Raw genomic sequence first — 20,132 nt, 5'->3', positions numbered from 1 at the left:
CTCGGGTCTCAATACAGCAGTGTTTGATGATCAATTTCACGCCTGGACCGCAGTGCCATTACATCACCAACATTGATGCCACAGCCCCTCTTTATTCAGGCCATACTGACTGACTGACTACCCCATGTGAAAGCTATAGTAACACTGGCACGGCAACAGGAAGGAGGTTAGGGAGGTGTAGCATAGGGCTGCAGCAAGCTACAGCTACAGCAACCAAAGCCCTGCAGCCACCTGTCGGGGGAGGAAACAGCCTTGCTAGTTTAAAAGAGGGATCTGTTACAGCCTCAGCTATAGCAGCACAAAAACAGGTCACCTGAGCCCTCGTCTTCTCCTCCCAGCTGGGAGCCATGTGACCGTGCCGGACCCCAGAGCTCAGCAGCTTTTTTCTCCAGGTCTCTCTGGGTACCACACAAGTGAAAAATCGCTGGAGACTGGGCATTTACATCCCCCAAACACACACAGGTTAGGGGAGGAGGAGTGTGTGTATCTACAGGGACGCACAGTTTACCTACACAGAGGTGCTACTGTTTCAGGTTTGAGTTTATTGCCTAGAAACGAGCGGCGAAGAGCACAAAAACAAGAGGAGCTCTTCCACCTACAAGATGAGTGTGAAAGTGAGAGCTTAAGTGTGTGTGGCGCCTCATCTACCCTATCAATATGTCAATACACCAATAGACATCCTGTGCACTTGCCTGACTTCTCCCTCTCTTTCTTTGTCTCTCTTTCTTTCTCTTGCTCTGCTGAGTGCACTGAAAAAAACAAACAAAAAAGGGAAATAAGTTTGCATTCTGAGGTTGCAGCTTTTTTTATTAGGTGTATGAAAGTCAGCCGAGAGTTTCGAGGGTAAGAGGAAAGGTGTGTCATCTGAGACTCTGCTACAACTCCCTCCTGCCACCTGCCAGAGTGCTCTGTCCCTATGGCAGAGAGAGGGGGGGGGGGGTGTGGTGCTTGCTCATCTCCCATCACCATCATCTCTGTCAACATAACCAGAGAGCAAACACACATACTTACCTACACAAGCCACACAAACACACACATACAGTCAAGTATTTAACCCTTACATACTATTCGACCCATTTTTATAGCATTTGAAAGCAATTAAAAACCAAATGAATTACATTTTTTACGCCAGAAATGTTATGATTCTGTCTCTATAGTGGCCTAGATTGTCCAAAAATTGATATATTTTTGCACATTGAGGGTGTTAAAAGTTATTGTGAAGCCAAATATTGCAATGTTGTTACATCCTTCACTTTACATTAACAGTAACAATTTATTGTTAATATTATATTCTCATTTTAGATAACATAAGATCATAATACAGCATGTTAGTGGATGTATTTTCACTGTAATAAATGTTAAAACATTTGGTATAGTTACTTATAATAAGCCGGGTCAGAGTATGGACAGTATGTAAGGGTTAAAAACAGGTATGAAGGGGCTAGACAGGCTGGAGGATTTTGTGTATTATATGGCAGCATGTGATTAACCCCCTCACCCACCCCCCCTATCCTCACTCATCTAGTAGTAATAACCCATCCACAGAGGACTCAACCCTTTGCTACTTGGCTGTTATGTAAGTCTTATTCACAAGGCGACTACTCTTTACAAAAAATAAAGTTACCAACAAACTCACTTATCTCTGGAAATAGACAGATCCCGCTCTGGTGTCTTCGACCTCTCTGATGTTTAGATTGTTAAAACCGATTCCTCTCTTGCTTGCCTATTTGACAGCAGATATATGTGCAAAGGTTTTAGGAGGCTTGTGATCATGTATTAGTCCTGCTTGTGATAGTTGAGGATTGTGGCGCTTCAGCTAAAACAAGAACCTTTGTTTAACAGAGCCATCAGTCTAAACGCTGACAGTCGACACAGATGGTGACAACAATACAAGCACAGTTGCGCTCTTATTAAATCGCATTTATGTTATTTTTACACTTTCAACTACAATGTTATCTTAAAAATGGAGGGGGGAAATCAGTGTACACACCTAATGACTTAATGTGCTTTTGCAGCTTTTGAAAATGTTCCTCTTTTCACTCAGCTGAAATCAAAATTGTTAGTATAACAAAAAAAGGGAGAGAGAGGAGAAAAAAAAACGATATCCTTCCTGGCAACAGTTATGAACAAGCATTTGAGCTGAACTAAGTGCCAAAGTTTGTCCCACGGCCTGACGTAGAGGGAAGACAGCTGTGCCACACCATCTCGGGACTTTGTGAGAGCCCAGAGGCTTAAAAAAACACACATACACACACACACACACACACACACTATGCTAGAAACCAACATTAATTTGGTTACCACCACAGTTTCGTTCCTATAAAGTTAATATATGATGATAAATGGGAAAATGCAATTGTACATAAGCAGTGAGAAACTGTCTTTAAACAGAACATGAGGAAAAAATAGTCTAGAAAAAGGCACTACAACATCAATTCATAATATAACTTTAAACATATGCTATTAAATGAGACTGTGCTCAATAAATCTGTCTGAACAAATTGTTTTAGATTATTTGCAATCAACTGAATGTCAGCTGTCAAGCAATTAACACCTGAATGTAAATGCTTTACTAACACTAATGTACTTTAAGTGTGCCTCTGTAACCCACGTTAGGCCTAAAAATCCAAATATGGCATCAAAACACTGACTGATACATCTATTATTTTATGTCTGTATAGAAATAAATGTACCATGAAATTGAAGCTATAAATGAGAAGCTATGAATCACAATGTCTGCCTTTCAACTTCCAAGCATCAAACTATCCCTCTTAACAAAGCACAGAAAGTCAAATTTACACATTATAACTAACAAACTAATAGACTCCAATTCTACCACACTAAAGGGAATACACCCAAAACAGTAAAGAGGAAATGCAAACCAGGAGCGTGTGTGTGTGTGGGAAGGGTGACAAACTACATAATGTTAACTTAATGAAAATGATTTGGAGGAGAGATGACATGTGGCTAAAGGAGCAGATTTATTGATGACAATAGGATTGTGTTGATGCACCTTTATGAAACCTTAAATATTACCTTTAAAAAAAAAATTAAAAATCCTGTAAATACAAACATTACAGCACCAAACACAAGAATAGCATAAGCCGTGACGCATGTTACAGAGCTACTGTACAATCAGCACTGCTCCCAGTAAACCCCCCCAACCTGGACAATTGGACACACTGCACTTTAATGTCAAATACTCTGCAATATTGGTATTTTGTGTATACGGACAACACTAATAATTTCAATTTTGTGCAATATTCATATAATATAGATATATTTATTTCACTTTAATCAGTGCAATAAGAATATCACCACTGGTATATTACCACTCAATACCAATATTACTCTTGTACATAATGTCACGATTCTTTTTTATTACATATTTTTACTATTATTGTTTTTGTACTTATTATTCATTGTTCTTATTGCTGCTCTTATATTCTATTGTGCTGTCCACTGACCACTGCTGCTGTAACAATGCAAAATTCCCCATTGTGGTACTAATAAAGGAATATCTTATCTTACTATGTTATCCGTTTTGGGAATAAAGACAAAACAGCATCATTGATTGTTACTAAAAGACGAGCCAAAAAAGGCGCAGTGCAACCAATGCTTTTCATCTAATCTAATATTGTTATCCTGAAAGCTGCACTAAAAAAAAGAAAAATATATATGCTGTGTTGTGTTATGTAGCTGCTTCCCAGTGTCGGCGCTGCAGTCAGTCCTGCCGATAGGGGTGTGGAGGGCACAACGTTGCTATTATGTTACCACAACACCCTGGGCTGCTGCTGCTGCTGTCGCCATTTTCATAGCGCTTTTCTCAGGACGGCGAGACAGGCGTGTAAGCCAGGGAGAACCTCGCCATTTGGGAAGGATAAAATCCCCCCAAGAATGCATTCAATCGCCTCTATCATACACTCTACCTTAAGTATTACCCTGTCGGTACAGTCTCTGTGTTGTTACCAGTAAGGTTTTTTGTTTGTGAAGTCGTCGAAAAAAAAGCAACAAAAAAAGCTAGTGAAGCTAATCTGTTAGCAATCATGGCCTCTCGAAGAAGTGCAGCGACACATTTGAAAAGCAGGAATCGGCTTAAAATTGTGATTTTTGTTACGGTTTAATAGTAAGTGAAATCAGTAATGTTTAAAACAGACTTATAGTCCGTGATATCGTCTAATTTGGGGGTGTTAATTAAACCCCCTCTTTTAAAAAAAACCGAGTAAAAAATAACCCAGCAATCGTAACCAACGGCCGGGCTAACCTGTAAAGCTAATGGTAACCAATGGCTACCAGCGGCCGGGCTAACCCCGCAATCGTAACCAATGGCTACCAACGGCGTAATGCGTAGTGGGTTAAAGTTAGCACAGTGAGCTAGCATCGACGAGGAAAAGAAGTGGATTAATACTTTGGCTCCACACAAGGACAGGAAAGAGCGACAACATCCGCGTCGAGGGGGCAAAAACCAGAGCCGATTGTACATTGTCATACGGTAACTTGTTTCAGGCTGGGTGCACACGACTTCTTTTAAAAACAACAACAACAAAAATAAGTGCGACAGTGTTGTAGTTTAGTTCAGCATGGCTAGTAGAGGTTGGTTGCCAGTCAAGATGAAGTTACAAATTGTATGACTGGGGCTAGATGCCCAAATGTAACATCCCCTCCCCCACGCTTGCAGCATTTAACCCAATACACTCTGAATCTAAATAAAGTAATCGCGAAAAAGGCAGTGTTATTTTTAAATAACAAGTCAGATTAACATTTAAAGAAAAATAGCAGGTTCTGCATGCCCCTCTAAAAGGATTTACTCTTGATTTCATCTTATCATTACAGCTATCCTGGAAGAGAGCGAGAAAGAGAGAGAGAGAGAAAAGCCTAGCAGCCTGTGTGAGATCACTGCGCAATGTTAGCCAGGCATTTAAGGTATTTTAACAGCTGGGTCTTTGCTTTTTTTGGAGTTGAACTCAACAGAGCCGAGCATCTTCATACATTTGTTTACATGCATGTTTGTTTATTTAAGAAATAAGAAAAAAAAGCTCATTGTTTCTGTGGCTTTTTTGTATGAAATGTCGCTGAACGGAAATAATAATGTCCTGTGCTGCTCAGGAGTGAACAGGATGGGGGAGCCACCACGACTAAAAATTCAAGTTAAAAGGTATAAACTAAACTAAATGCTGCTGCTGTTGTCTTACATGGTGACAGTGTTGTGTCCAAATATCACAAGAAAAAAGCCTACCAATTAAATATAAATACATCTGGCGCGTTTGCACATAGAGAGAGCTCTTTTGTTTAAGTAGATGTAAAGTAAATGGTTGGAAATAAAGCGGCTAGCGTTATATTTAGGAGGTCACATTATTTATATACACACACATACACATATACACAACAAAAAGAGGATGAAACCGTGCGCAATATGGCCCGCAGTGTCACTGTGTCAAACTAAACATCCACTCAGTCCCCTTTCTGGCACCACTTCTATTAAAATCAACCTGCTGCAAATACTTAATATTTATATTATTGTTAACAAGTCCACTGCTGGTCATATTAGCGTTGACGGTAAACTGTGGGAATAGACATTAATCTTAATTGCAGCTTTTTCTTCACCCACAATGTTTTACTGTAACTAAAGCTGAGGCTACCTCTTTTAAACTACGTGCACGACACTTTTATATCTACCACTGCGATAACTTTAATGTGAAAAACAGGAGGAGGAGAAAGAAAAGGGAGTCAAGAAGCCATGGTTGGAGTCTGTGTCAAGCTAATTTGAGCTAATAGCATGCGCTAGCTAGCAAGTGGCCAACTTGACACTCACATTGGAAACTTACGTCATCTGGTTAGCTGTTTTTCTTTAGTTGATATGAACAAAAAAATAGGATTTAGCGCCAACACACCACGCAAATAACGTTGTTGATGAGCTAGCAAAGCGAGGTAAACTCCGCTGATAGTATAACTACGTTAGCCAGCAGCAGCATGATGTGCCTTAGCCGAGCTAAGCAAAGCCAACAATAGCCCTCACAGGTCGGATTTGTGCCTCACCTTCACAACTACACCACTCTTTTAATGTAGTTTTTTACTCACCGTTTTATGTCCACTCTGGAGGATCCGAGTAGCGAATAAGGGGACCTGGGTGAGACCCCCGTCGCTTTCCACACAGCTTCCACAACCAAAACAATACTTGAGTCCACACACTGCGGATCACTAGCAACGCTGTAAAATGTTTGGATTTCTACTTGTGCTCTAAATAGTCCTCCCCTGTCCAAAAGTCCCTGTCCTCTGGTGCTACGCGGGGAGACAGATTTTGACAAGGAGTTACGTGGAAACCGTTAAAACAGTGCCCTAGTCAACGGCGACTTTTTAGAAATTAGATCCCCTCAAACCAGTCTCTTCTCCCTTTGCAAAAATGGCGGCCCTGCCAGGACTGATGAGACTCCGCCTCCCCCACCAGCCCCCCTCCCTCCCCATCACCGACCTGGAGCCCCGCCCCCACACACTGCGGGGTCGCCTTACCCCGTTTCACAGGGGCGCCGTGCCCGAGCTTCGTCCGCGTTCACACGTGTGCGTGATGATTCTTATGGTGCTGGTAACCCTGGATCCGCGAATGATCCCATTGCAGCGCTTGTGAGTCCTGGGCAGTGTTGGAAAGCAACTAGTTACATGTAACGGCGTTTACGTGCTCTAATTACAAAATAAATGTAAAAATAAATTCCAGGTACTTATTAAAATGTTGATGATTACAAAGGGGGTTACGTCAGACCTTTACGATTTTGCTCATGAGCTCAATTTTTTAATATTAAACATGTTACAGAATACATATAGGCCTATTGCTGTTGTTTTTAGATATATATTTTTTAAATAAATCATAACATGGGCCTAAATGGTGCCACAGTACCAATTAAGCCCATGCCAAACTTTTGACTTTTTTCATAAAATATCTTTATTTTATATTCATGAACTACATGAACTACTGAATACATTTTCAAATGAGCTTCATAAGAAATGATCTCCCTTATAAATCATGTCAGTATCCATGAGAAACACGTGACCTTAGATTTTGGTGCTTAATGGGTACACTCATCCTAACAGCTGAAAACATTGGTTAGAAAATGAGAAAAGTAATCAAGTGTAATAAGTTACATTACTTTGATAAAGTAATTGAAATAGTTACATTACATATCACATTTCAAATAGGGTATAGTAATATGTAACCTATTACATATCCAAAGTAAACTTCCCAACCCTGGCCACAAAAGTATTAAGATTAAGATAAAAAATCAGCTGCTTTTTGTAATTATGCTTGAATATGTTTTTCTCACAGTGCAACTCATTTATAATCTGCTTATGTCTGCAGGCACAATTATTTTGGCTCTCCAGGCAGCGATACTGCTTAATTTGATAAGAGACAAGCGGATGTTTGACTGCCAAAAAAGTGTTTGTTCAGCTGAATATTGCTTACGTCTTTCTCTAGGAATTTCATGTACAGTCTATTGAAGACATTTAATATGATGACAGATTTGAAGCCTACAAATGTAGATTTATTTTTCCACTTTCCACCTCAGCTTCCTCTCATCTTTGCATTACACCCATCGAATAGACCATTTATCTTTTAATTTTAACCCAAACCATTCATGATCATTCCCTAACTCTAACCAAGTGTTTTTTGTGCCTAAACCTAATCAAATTTTAACCACAGCATTGTCGCATCTTACATTTTCTTATTATTTTCTACAATGACAAACAACGCACGCAAATTTAAGGGTTTCCATCTAGACAACATCGATTCCTCTCAAGCCTCTTTGCTGTTTCTGCCAGCGGAGGACTCAACTTGTGCTGCACTATTAATAAATGATAATACATTTCATTTTTCATTCGTAGTGAATCTCAAAGAGCTATAGCATCGAAAGAAAGTAGAACACACAAAATGAAGAAAATAATGAGTTAAGATTATTATTTTAAAGCCTTCAGAATAGATAGATAGAAAAAAGGAGTCTTAGGTCTGTGCTGTAGACTATATTCAGATAAAGCCTGTCAAGTGGACGGTAAATGGAGAAAAAATTGACCATCGGCATGTCAAATTATCCATAAATGCTAATTAAAGATCCCCTTCAGACAGATTACATCTCAGAGCTACTCTCCCCTTATCAACCTCGGTGCAGTTTGAGGTCCTCTGGCAGGAACCTCCTTGCCGTGTCTAATTCGAGGCTGAGTACTAAATGAGACAGGGCCTTTTCTGTCAGACCACCACTATCATGACATGACGAGCATGTGAATCTCAGACTTATAAAATTAAATATCCTAAGTCTTTAAGTTGCTTTTAAAAACTTACTTTTATCACAAGGCTTTCTTATAACCTTTATTTTACTCAATAAAGTCATGTATATTTGTTTTAATCATATAAATATATGTTTGAATGTTGTCTTCTGTACAGTAAGTGATAGATAAATACACTTTATTATTATTATTATAACTGGACAATTAGAGGAGAAGAAAATGACCATTGACTCATTAAATTGTCCATAAATTCTTCCGACATGTTTTAAGATGTATATAAAGTACTTAACAACTATAATAAGTTGTGCCTCATATAGTTTTTCCACAAAAACACACATCTTCTCCCTTATTAAAAGGCAGAATCATCATTGTTGGCTCTCAATGCTTCTTAAACAGAATAACAACACAAAAATCCTCAGAAACATTCACGAGGAATGTTGATATACAGGTGAATAGTGCAAAGAAATGAGAAGTGCTGAAATAAATGTATAAAAGACAGTTTATATAGTAGGTATTATATACATACATATACATAGAGTCCAAAATCCAGAATAATCAAATATATTTATATACAATTAAAGTCCATTCTTACTGTTTGTGCACTGGAGGCTTTAGTGTCCACATCACACTGAAATTGAACATTTTCTTAGGATTGGCTCCAAACAATTTGTGATGTCATAAATCACAAATCACAGGCCCACCCTTTAAAAATCAGAGTTATGATGAGCACAAAGAAACTTCCCACTTTCAAGCAGATGAATGTTAAAAACTAGTCTAGTCTTAAACTCTGCACACATGTCATTCTACACAGTGAAACTCAAACATTGAACAAGAAGAAAAAACATTTTTGAGTGGTTTTGGTGACTTAAAACTTTCTGTATTCATTAAACTTCCTGGTTTAAGAATTGCTTTCCCTTTCAAATAAAAAAAAGCCCCTCAAACAAACAAGTCGTGCAGGAGGCCCAGGAGGCCGTGTAGTGCAGCAGATGTTGCAATTCATGTTAGCGCTTATCTTAAAGTCGATCTAGTGAAAGTAAAGTCAGCTGTAGGAATGTTATCAGGAGGTTTTGTTTAAACTAATTGTTGCTTCCCCTCCTGCTTCCTCCTCTTCCTAACAGGGTGAAGAAGGGGGTTATATTGACTTGCTTTGTATTTATTAAGTGTACATGTATAGTTTTCATATCCACAAATAAACATACGCATTATAATTTGACACCCCCCCAAAAAAAGGTTTGCTGTGTAGAGCAGTCTTTAGTTTAGTGTTTTATAATACTGCTGTGAGACTCATTATGACAGACATCAGCCTATGTTTAAAAAGCATGTGACTATTTTGAATCAAAAGCCTTTATTTTAACACTGGCACGGCTGAAAAGCAGCACCTAAATCCGCTACCCAACACAGTAGGAGGCAACTAAGCTGTTATGTAACCCCCCTTACACAAGACTAGCATTTTGTATATTGAACTGATGTTAGGAAGGGATAGCCTACGAAACACTGACCACAAGATTAAATCACAGACAAAGGAAACGGATTACACAGGAAAAATGTTCAAAGGGCTACATGGATAGATAGATAGATAGATAGATAGATAGATAGATAGATAGATAGATAGATGATATAAAAAATACAAATAATATAACCTTAACTATAATATACTACTTGCTGAATATACTCAGTTCAATTTATATTAATATAATATTGCATAGTACACTGTCAAGTGGATATTGCTATAAGGTAAATAAGACATACCAAAGCATATGTTGATGTAGCTGAAATGCTAGAAATAGAAATGTACAATTCACACTGACCTTGTGTGTCAAAATGTGAAGTACAAATATTAGGATAAATGTTAAAAAGATCAACTAACTCACTCATATTCATATCAAAGCTTACAAAAAGTTGAATTAAATCACAATCAGGTTTATCACCAAGTAGGTTTTCACATAGAAGGAATTAACCTCAGTGTCATGGTGCATAACAGTAAAAATATACACAAAATGAAGTAATCCTAAATAATATAAAAAGGAAATTTACAATAAAAAATATGCAAGAGTTGAGAAGAGCTGCTACAGGTTTAAAGTTTGACAATGAAATTAACATAAAAAATACTAATCAGGAGTAAACAGTATATAGTGTGTACAATTAATATGCTACTACTACTACTACTACTACTATCAATAATAATCATTATAATAATAACTAACAATACAAGTTGCATCAATGTAATGTGCCATGTTATATCAAAAGTCATAGATGTGCATATATAAGATTATAGGGGGTTTATATTAGGCTAATATAAGATAAAATAAGATATTCATTTATTAGTCCCACAATGGGGAAAGTTGAATTGTTACAGCAGCAGTGGACAGCAAAACAGAATATAAGAGCAGCAATATGAAAAGGATAAAGAACAATACATAATAAGTACAAAAACAATAAGAACTATAATAGTAAAAATATGTAATAAAAATAATTGTGACATTATTTACAAGAGTAATATTAGTATTGTTGAGTGGTAATATACCAGAGGTTAGATAGCATAAGGTTTATTTTACACTCAAGCTTACATTCCCAAATCTAAGCTGCTCCTACAAAACTAATTTGTGAAGGATGCCCTCTTATAATAACCAATTTACTTCCTTTTTGATGCATTTAACAAGCATATCAGTGGGTGTAAGCTGCTGAGATATATGTCTGACACTGGAAAAAAAAAGAAAAAAAAGAATTCTGGCAGTTTTTATTTCCCGACAGCTTTATTGTTGTGGTGAACCAAGTCACTGTCATATCTTCAGAAATATGTCTGTAGAAATCCCTTTGACATCACATGTTGAGAGAGAGGATGTCCTCATCGTTTCCATTCAATCGACCCTCCCCCACCCTGAGCCGCATCCTCTCGCACATGCGCAGTAGACCAGGAGCGCTGCTGCATCGGCGAGTGTGACACGGCCAGCCGGGGTGGTTTGAAATAAACTAGAGGGCAGGACGGAGGTAGAAAAGTTTGGTGGGGCAGATCGAGCCCACAATCGCCTGATAATTTTTCTTAAAGGAAATGTTCGCTGTGGAGGACGCAGCGGGTTAAAAACCATGATTTTGTTTTGGGTTTTTTTAAACGAGAGAGGATATAACATGTATGCATCTGCGCTTTTTTTCGGTCTGAAGATGACCTGAGCAGAGTTATATGTGTAAGAGTATGGTGTGTTAATGTAAGGGGATTAATATATACATATATATTTGTGTTCAGAGTGAAAATAAGTGTCGTCGTGTTTTTTTTAAATGAGAATGGTTGGTTTGTGATGACATCATGCAGCTAGTATTTGTGGGCGGCGTCTGAGCTGTGAGGGGAGAGGGGCGCAGCCGGAGAGACGACGACCAGGCGCCATTAGGTAGTCAAGTAACAATAGTATGTATAAGATACCACAACAAATACTCATTAGTGGACAAAATGTAGATACGTCGACGCGAGAATATATATTTTTGCTTTTAAACTTGAGATATATCGTTTTTCGTCGGGCGATAAAGGAGATATTTCTTCTCCAAGGTGAAGTTGGTAACCGTTGACGACAGGGAACAAGATGGCGTCGAAGGCTTCTCTCAGTGCACGTCGGAGCGAGCGAGCACTGCTGGGCGGCGGCGCCGTGCGCGCTCCCGAGTCAATGTTATTATTTCCTGTTGTTGTATTTTATATCCTGGGAAGATTTATGTAATTCAAAACCACAAAACGAGAGTTGACTCATGCGCTTATGTTTTTTGTTTGTTAGTGGTAATACGTCCACGTTTTTTGCCTTTTGGAGATTTGACGTAAACTCAGACAGACGTGGTGCCATCAAAAGAAAAGAAAAAAAGAAACCCTTTATGAATTCTTAATTTCTGAGTTATATAATCACGTCATTTCCTCTGCCAGACTTCACGCATAACTGCATAATTCGTCAAAGGGATAAACTGCTAATGTTCAACACAAAAACAGTAACCTCGATTACAGGACCCGCTTTGTTTAGCTGTTGACCCCATCTAGTGGGGTTTGCAAGTAGAACATGAATTCGCATTGTTTTCACTAATGGTGAACATGCTTTTCTGTTCATGCTGTGTAATCCAATTCACAGCTTTATTTATGAGCATTTTTCTTTGCTTTTAAGTTTTGATTATTAATGTCTAATTACTTTTCTTCAAAACATTTTTTTTTAATCTCTAATGTCTTATTTATCTAGGCTGTGTTTCCCAAGATAAGTGATATATTTCAGGTCTTTCTTAAAGCAAGATGCTGTTATGAACACTGAAAGAGGGGTTTCTTTGCTGTAATCACCCCTCCTGTTCATAATGACCTTTAAAAGAATATCCTTTTAAATTGTGCTTTAAATGTAAGTGATGGAGGCCAAAATCCAATAAATCCATAAAAAGTTCAGCTGAAGCTTATATAAGGTCTCAGCAGTCTGAGTTAGTAATATCAAAGTGGATATCTGCCACACAGTCTTTTTTTTGGCGTCAAATTCTTTCCGCTTCTTTCAGACAGAGTAGCTGCAGTGGAAGTATAGCATCAAAAAGATAAGATATGCCATTATTAGTCCCACGATGGGGAAATTTACATCATGCAGCAGCAAAGTGGACATAAAAAATAAATGAATAGGCACAAAAGCAATAAAAACATGGTTAAAAATATTGTGAAAAAACTGATATTGTGTACGAAAGTAATATTGCTGTTGAGTGATTATATACCTGAGTTTTACATCGTTTTTGCAACCAAAAATGGGACGTTGGCACTAAAAAGACTAACGTTGAAAAATATCTACTTGATTTGACTCATTTGGACAGCTGAAGCTTCATATTAGCATCAGATAAACTTTAAAAATACACTTTTGCACAGAAGGAGGCTTGTAGATTTTGGCCCCCATCACTTACATCATGAGTGGAGAATGAAGGAGAACTTCTAATGAACAGGAGGAGCGATTATTTTGAATCTGTCATTCTGGCCATTAGAAGATCCTTTCATAATGCACTTATAGTGTAGGCTAAATGTTCGGGGCCAAAATCCATAAAAACTTCTTCTGTGCAAATTGTATTTTTAAAGTTTATCTGAAGCTGATATGAAGCTTCAGCTGTCCAAATGATGAGTTATGTAATCGTTGCATATTGAACTGTTTTAATTATATGCATACAACAGAAACTGTTTTGACAGCTAGTCACTTATTAAAGAGAATCTCTAATAGACTGACAGCAGCACTTTACCAAACACATTAAAGCATCATTTTCTGTACTCTGAACTGTTGATAACCTTTTGTGTTTTTAGTATGTTTGATTTGTTAATTCTGTCTGAAATGTTTTTGTTTCATTCTGTGTATGCAAATATTCAGTGTAATGACATTAAAATAAATATTGAATCTTGAATACTTAATTTGTTTGAGTTTACTTGTGCATAATGTATGAGCTAAGTTATGTAAACACCATAGCAAGTATTCACCCTTCCCTTTTCAGCCCAATATATTCTTTTTATTATTATTATTAATATTTGTAGATTTAAGCCTTTTTTAAAACAATAGTTTAGGGCCTGTGCTTCTCTCAGATTAGTACATTGTGCTCTTTTGGGTGATAAATATAATACATTTTAGTATTTTGCTTGTAATGCACTTTAAATTTGAAGCAACACTCATAGTGCTACAGGGTAAAAGCATTTATATGTAAGGTGGGGGGAAAAAACCCATAAAAGCAGCAACCAGCAAGGTTCATTAAAGGTTCTGCTAAAAAGAAATGACCCAGATGAGTACATTTAGCGTTTTTGGGTGATAAATACATTTTCTTACCCAGTATTGACAGTGTTTGTCAGCTCAGTGTTTTAAACCAACACCAAATCAAATTTAAAGTAAGTAATTTATTGCATTTTTAGGAGTAAAACGACAGAAAGAAGAAAATATTAAAATATTAACAACTAGAGGGCGCTGTGACGTAGGACTGTACTTTTCACTCAGCCAATCAGCACGGAGGACACAACATCGGGGTCCTGTCCAATCACAGCCGTCGTTGTTAGGAAGCCCGTTTATTGACAAGGGGAGAAGGTGACTCCTCTGCTAGCAGCTCCGCTACTCCCACATATTTTAACAAATAACCCAAAATAGGAGGGTTGTGAGCCGGGTAAACCATCATGTCTTCTTTCGGGAGGGCGCTGGGAGTCCTTCGGGCCGGAGCTCAGGCTCTTAAACGTGGACCACAAAGAATAACGACCCGAAAGTAAGTACCGTCACCTCGGCCAGCTAGCACCTTTAGCTATTAGCTCCAAATGAAAGACTCTTAAAGGCCTCTTAAAACGCACATTATCGTCTTAATATTAGTCTATATTCCACATTATCTTTATCCTGAGTTGTTAAATGTTTTGTTTATTATTTATGTCTTTTATTTTATTTTATATTTCAGGGCCGGTGGAGGTCCGCACATTGAGGCACAGTATAGACAGTATCCACAGCTGACCAAGAAACAGAAGTTTGAGTCAGAGCTCCTCAGTGGTGCCATGTGGTTTTGGATCCTGTGGCACTGCTGGCATGATCCAGATGCAGTGCTGGTAAGTAAAGCATTGGCTTTAACGGGGGTGGAAGAAGGACTCAGATGCTTTATTTAGGGAAAAGTCCCAATACAGCAACGTCAAAATGCTCAGTTGCAAGTAAAAGACCTGCAATACAGCAAGAAGAGACCTCTATATATTAAATTACATTATATGCGACATCATTAGATTATTAATACTAAAGCAATGTTCCTGTTGTAGCTGCTGGAGGCGGACCTAGTTCAAAATATTCTATATATGCAGTTAGCTAGTTTAATCCAGTGGTTCCCAACATAGGGGTCAGACCCCTTCAAAGGGTCACCAGGTAAATGTGAGGGGTCATGAGGTGATTAATGAGAGAGGAAAGAAGTTTAGATACACATCTGTTTTCAGTGTTTGGACTTTTTATTTTTATTTTAGGTGAAACATTGGATCATTTGAACATTTATAGAAATGAAACCATGTGAGAAGTTTAGAGGGAAAAATCTCTATTTGGTGGAGGCTGAGCTGTTAACAACTCAGACATCTGAAATGTGACCCTGACCACACACTACTTTTTGTAAGATGTCAAAAGACAAAAAGATGTCCAAACGACTCATTTAATCTTTCAAACATTGTGTTGAAACAGCTTGTCATATTATCCATTGTGTCAAATCTTCATTTGAAAAGTAACTAAAGCTGTCAGATAAATATAGTGGAGTATAAAGTCCAATGTTTCCCTCTGAAATGTAGTGGACTGGAAGTATAAAGTAGCATCAAATGGAAATACTCAAAGTACAAGTACCTCAAAATTGTACACAAGTACAGTACTTATATTATAATCTTTGTTATTTTCCACCTCTGGGTTTTATACAGCATTCAGTCCCATCTCCAATAAGAATGATTCAAAGGTTGGTTGAAGTAGAAAAGATAGTTTAGGTGGGGCTCAAATCTACAAGAGGTTGATGGAAATAGTCTGTTTTCAGTGTCATATTCTCAGCAGTCAACGTCAGCTGTTTTATTTTTAAATGCTATAATGTTCTGCGTGAATTGTGGCTCCTGTTCATTCACTGGGGTGTAATTTCTGCTAGAACTGTTAACTTGACGAGGTGTTACTAAAAAAAGCTACAGAATGAGTTTGTGGATAACTTAAAATGTTTTCCAAACTTCACCGAGACATACTTGACTACCAGAGAGTTAACTACCAGTGTTAAAATAGTTCCTTCTTCTCCACAGGGTCACTTCCCATGGCCCGATGCCTCCGCATGGACAGACGAGGAGCTGGGAATCCCAGCAGATGACGAGGAATAAGGTAAGCCTAACCCAGTCAGTGTCCTCTGCTAACATAAATACACTGAGTACACCTAACTTAACTCGCTGGAATATGTTATCCAAATGTAATTATAGTGATTGGAACCAGCTTTCATTATCCCCAGGTAACTATCGGTCTCTTGTTAAGATAATTAACCAGCAAAAACACAGAAGGTCATGGAAAAAAACTCACTGCTGTTCTGATGGTAGTTTTTTAGATTTTTGTCTCCCAACTTGTGCCTCTGTTTCCAAATCAAGACAAATATGACTACAGGAAATAGTCACTAAACTGTAAACTGGGTCCCAGCGGATCCTTAAAAATGTCTTAAATTAAGTTTTTGATATTCAAGGTCTAAATATCTCTGTAACTGTAAGAGTTAAGGCATTCAGTTTGATTTGTATTGTAAGTATATTTGTTCTACATACTATACTACATATATTATACAACCAATCAACTTATTAATTTAAGTGTAAAAAAAATTAATTTAGAAAAAGCATTTAGAAATATGAGACTAATCATTTGCTGCAGTAATAATATAAATGACTTCAAAATGAGCTCCATTTCAACAAACTACAACAGTAAAATCTTGCTTTTGCATTATTATATGTCACAATTACAATAGTAATACATACACAATCCTCCACCACTGTTTACTGAGAAATTTTAATACAAGAAGCACCAGTGGTATTATTTCTTCCTTTTAAAAATGTCATAAAAGTCATTAAAAATTTACTGTAGAAATGTGCAGATACCCTGGGTGAAAATGTGAAGTATTTTTAAATGACCTTCTGGGTTTTTGAAATATTCAGCATTATCTTTTATAGAAACAGATAGTTTAGTCCTATGATCTGAATGTCTGAATGTGGAGGAAATAACATTTTAACATTTATAAAAAAAACCTTTGATGTGTCATGACAAAGCAGGGCCTTTTTGCATTCTTGTCATTTAAACATAATACATTTTTTTTATTAATTTGAGGGAAAGCACACATTTTGAGTATTTGTAGTAGGAATAATATAACCTTCAACAATGGTTCTTATGGGTTTTCTTTCATACCTCGCATTGATCAACGCATCGCATTTCTTCTTCAAATTCTGTCCAAAGTTAAATAAAATACACACCTGTCTATGAGCATGTTTTTTGTAGGAGTACCAGCTCTCTACATATCATTTAAAATCTCTGAATCAGTCAAATTGACAGCTGATAATTAATATTTAGCTATTATTTAGTGCCTGACTTGCCTCTTTGTTATTTGCAGTACGTAGATAGATATCTGACATTTAAATGCCAGGAGGTGGTTTGCAGAAATGTCTTTTATGTAGCGTGCATGCACTTTACATCTGAGGTGTTTGATCTGATGGCAGGAGAAATGTCGTACATCAGTGCAGAGTGTGAAGAGGTTGTGGCTGTCAGCACAGATTAGCGAAACCTTTTTTCTAATGGGAGGTTTTTGTTTGTAATGCTGCGACCTCAGATGGCATTCATATGATTCTGGGACTTCCTGTTACTGTTTATGTTTAAACCTCAGTGACAAGAGACTCACTTTTTATTGTAATGAATAAGTTGTTAAAACATCCAATATAACTTCTACACAGGACTGGGGAAATGTAATATGTTAGAGATTATTAGTTACCCTATTTAAAATATAATAAGTCATTTAACTATTTTAATAATCAAACTAATGTAACTTATTATATTTGATTACTTGTCTAATTTTCTAACCAATGTTTTCAGCTGTCAGGGTAAGTGTTCCCATTAAGCACCAAACTGTTTTTCATGGATACTGACATGATTTATAAGGGAGATCATTTCCTATAAAGCAAGATTTGTCTCATTTGAAAATGTATTCATTAGTTCATATAGATTTTGGAATATAAATGTTCTGTAGAGCCCGACCAATACATCAGTCAGTCAATATTGCCTGATAATGACTAAGTTATATAGGCAGCATTTTATGTATTTGTCCCTTTTCTTAATTCAAGTTCAATGTTTTTTTGTGCTGTTTCTTTATACAATGTTCATCAGCCTCCATCACATAACTTTATTACAAGTGCTTCTGATAACCACATGTGAGGGGTCACTACAAAAACTGTTCATGTTTTCTGTACATTGGCAAATATATCGACCTTGTCCCTTTAACATCAGTCAGGCTCTACTGTTCTTTATCTGTCGTCTAATGTAAACATTGTCTTCTTTTTCTTTGTAGGTCATGAGTGATTGAAGCTGCCGGACGAGTCTCTGAACATCTTCAGGATATTCTGAAAGTCACCGTTGTACATAAACTAATAAAACATTTAAGTGTTAAATTCTGGACATCTTGTGATATTTCTACCAGCTTGCAATAACCAACAATAACAAAAAAGAAGACAAGCATTATTTCATTAGTTTTATTTACACGCAATTTTTGAAATGCAGAAACAAAAAAAATGCAACGCATTAACAGTGTCACAGTTAGCCAGTGTTTGTATCTTTTAAATCATAAGCCATTTAAATTTGGAAAAAAAACCATAGCAAGAAGAACCAACGCACATAAACACAGATGCCAAGAGAGCTGCATATAAAAAGCAAAATTTAAAAAAAGAAAGAAAGAGGGACAGATCCTGAAGGATGAATACTACAGCTTATAACAAACCCTGCCTGCGGGCCAGCTTGTGTTTTTTTTCATATGACTTGACATGCAAAGAGATCAAAAGGTTAAAGTGTAGTGTAAGAAAAAAAGGAAGTGGGGGGGGGGGGGGGGGGGCGTAATCAGTCTGGCAATGTGATTAACACATTTTTTTCTTTTTTTTTTTTCTTCTTTAAAGTTGGTTCTTTGTGTTTTAGGATTATGTGAAACACCTCATCAGGGCTGAGTAATTGATCACAGTCACTCACAGGTCATGTGTGCACTTCAAGTCAACCTGAGCAAAGCTTTCCAAAGTCCCACACGCTTCAGAGAGTGGTCTTAAAGCTACTTGGCATAAAAATAAGCCTGGGTTGTCTTTTTATTTTGGGTGTTGAGAAGCAGTGAGAGGGAGTGGGAAGGGTTTGTGGGGGGGGGCAATACCATGTTAACATAAGTTGTAAAAAGTAGCCTAAAAAATACAATGACTGACAGGTAAAAGTACAACTTGAAGACCACAACCATGATTTATCTTGTTTTCTTTTTTTTTTTAAGCAATGAAAAAAAAAAACCTCAGCAACTCCAAAATCATGAAGTGAATCTTTTTTTCTGTCTTTTTTTTTTGTTAAAAAGTCTTGAGTTTTTTTTTTAAAGCGCTGAGAACACATCCTGTCTGCATCCATGACGTGGCTGGTGGTTAATCTGAAGGTTTATGTCCATGGCATCGTTCCCTGAGAGTGAAGAACTGCGCAACACCGAGCAAAAAACGCGCATCTCACATCAGCACTGGTATTTAAAAAAAAAAAATTAAATAAAAAAAAAAAAAAACACCTCACTCATCATCTCAAGTTCACTCCTTGAATACATCGACTACTTTGGATCGACCACAGTGGCTCAGAATACTTCAGGTTTTTTTTTTTTTTTTTTTGCTAAATGATGATAAAAGTGGCACTAGTAGTTGCAATTGCTCAGGTGTAGATATGGAAGTTGACATTTCTCAGTTCAAAAAATGCACCAACCTAAAAAAAAAAAAAACCAAACCCAAAAACAAACCTATATTCTCTATTCGCACATAGCCCAACACCTCTAGCTACAGAGAGAAGAGGAAACCAGAAACAACAGGATCTACTCCATTTGGGATTGTAGGTGGTAGAAAAGGTGGAGGGGAAAGAAATATAGAAATATAAAATTAAAAAAAGAAAAAAAGAGTCGTGATAGAATGAATAGAAGGTAATAAAAACATTTGTAGGTAAATTGCTACTCAACAGATGATGATCACATGAACTCTAAAACCATCCACATTTTTTTACAACAAAAAGAAAAAGAAGTATGTGTTAAAGATAAAAAATAAAAAGAGAGGAAAACCCTCAGAATAGCTGAAAGTTTTTTTTTTAGGGTCAAAATATAATAAAATCATTATCTCTTTCAATTAATAAATACATCATTCA

The 20,132-nt window shown here is 37.1% G+C and overlaps 2 protein-coding genes across 7 annotated transcripts in view; one reads left to right on the top strand and one right to left on the bottom strand.

Moving 5' to 3' along the window:
• Positions 1–6,406, bottom strand: part of kmt2e (lysine (K)-specific methyltransferase 2E) — a 29,183-nt gene extending 22,777 nt beyond the window's left edge. For all 6 annotated transcript variants that reach the window (XR_008324669.1, XM_053344116.1, XM_053344117.1 and 3 more), the window contains exon 1: positions 6,079–6,406. The gene's annotated coding sequence lies outside the window, so the exon portion shown is untranslated. The remainder of the gene's footprint in view (positions 1–6,078) is intronic.
• A 7,869-nt stretch (positions 6,407–14,275) lies between these two features.
• Positions 14,276–18,388, top strand: ndufb2 (NADH:ubiquinone oxidoreductase subunit B2). Its single transcript, XM_053313911.1, has 4 exons — positions 14,276–14,484; positions 14,668–14,812; positions 16,007–16,082; positions 18,289–18,388. The coding sequence occupies exons 1-3, from the start codon at positions 14,399–14,401 to the stop codon at positions 16,079–16,081; spliced, it is 306 nt and encodes a 101-aa protein (XP_053169886.1). The 5' UTR covers positions 14,276–14,398; the 3' UTR covers position 16,082; positions 18,289–18,388.
• The last annotated feature ends 1,744 nt before the right edge of the window (positions 18,389–20,132 follow it).

This window comes from Scomber japonicus, chromosome 23, assembly GCF_027409825.1.
Source record: "Scomber japonicus isolate fScoJap1 chromosome 23, fScoJap1.pri, whole genome shotgun sequence".
Classification (NCBI taxonomy): domain Eukaryota; kingdom Metazoa; phylum Chordata; class Actinopteri; order Scombriformes; family Scombridae; genus Scomber; species Scomber japonicus.
Note: the sequence above shows the minus strand (reverse complement) of the source record. Positions and strands in the feature narration are given on the sequence as shown.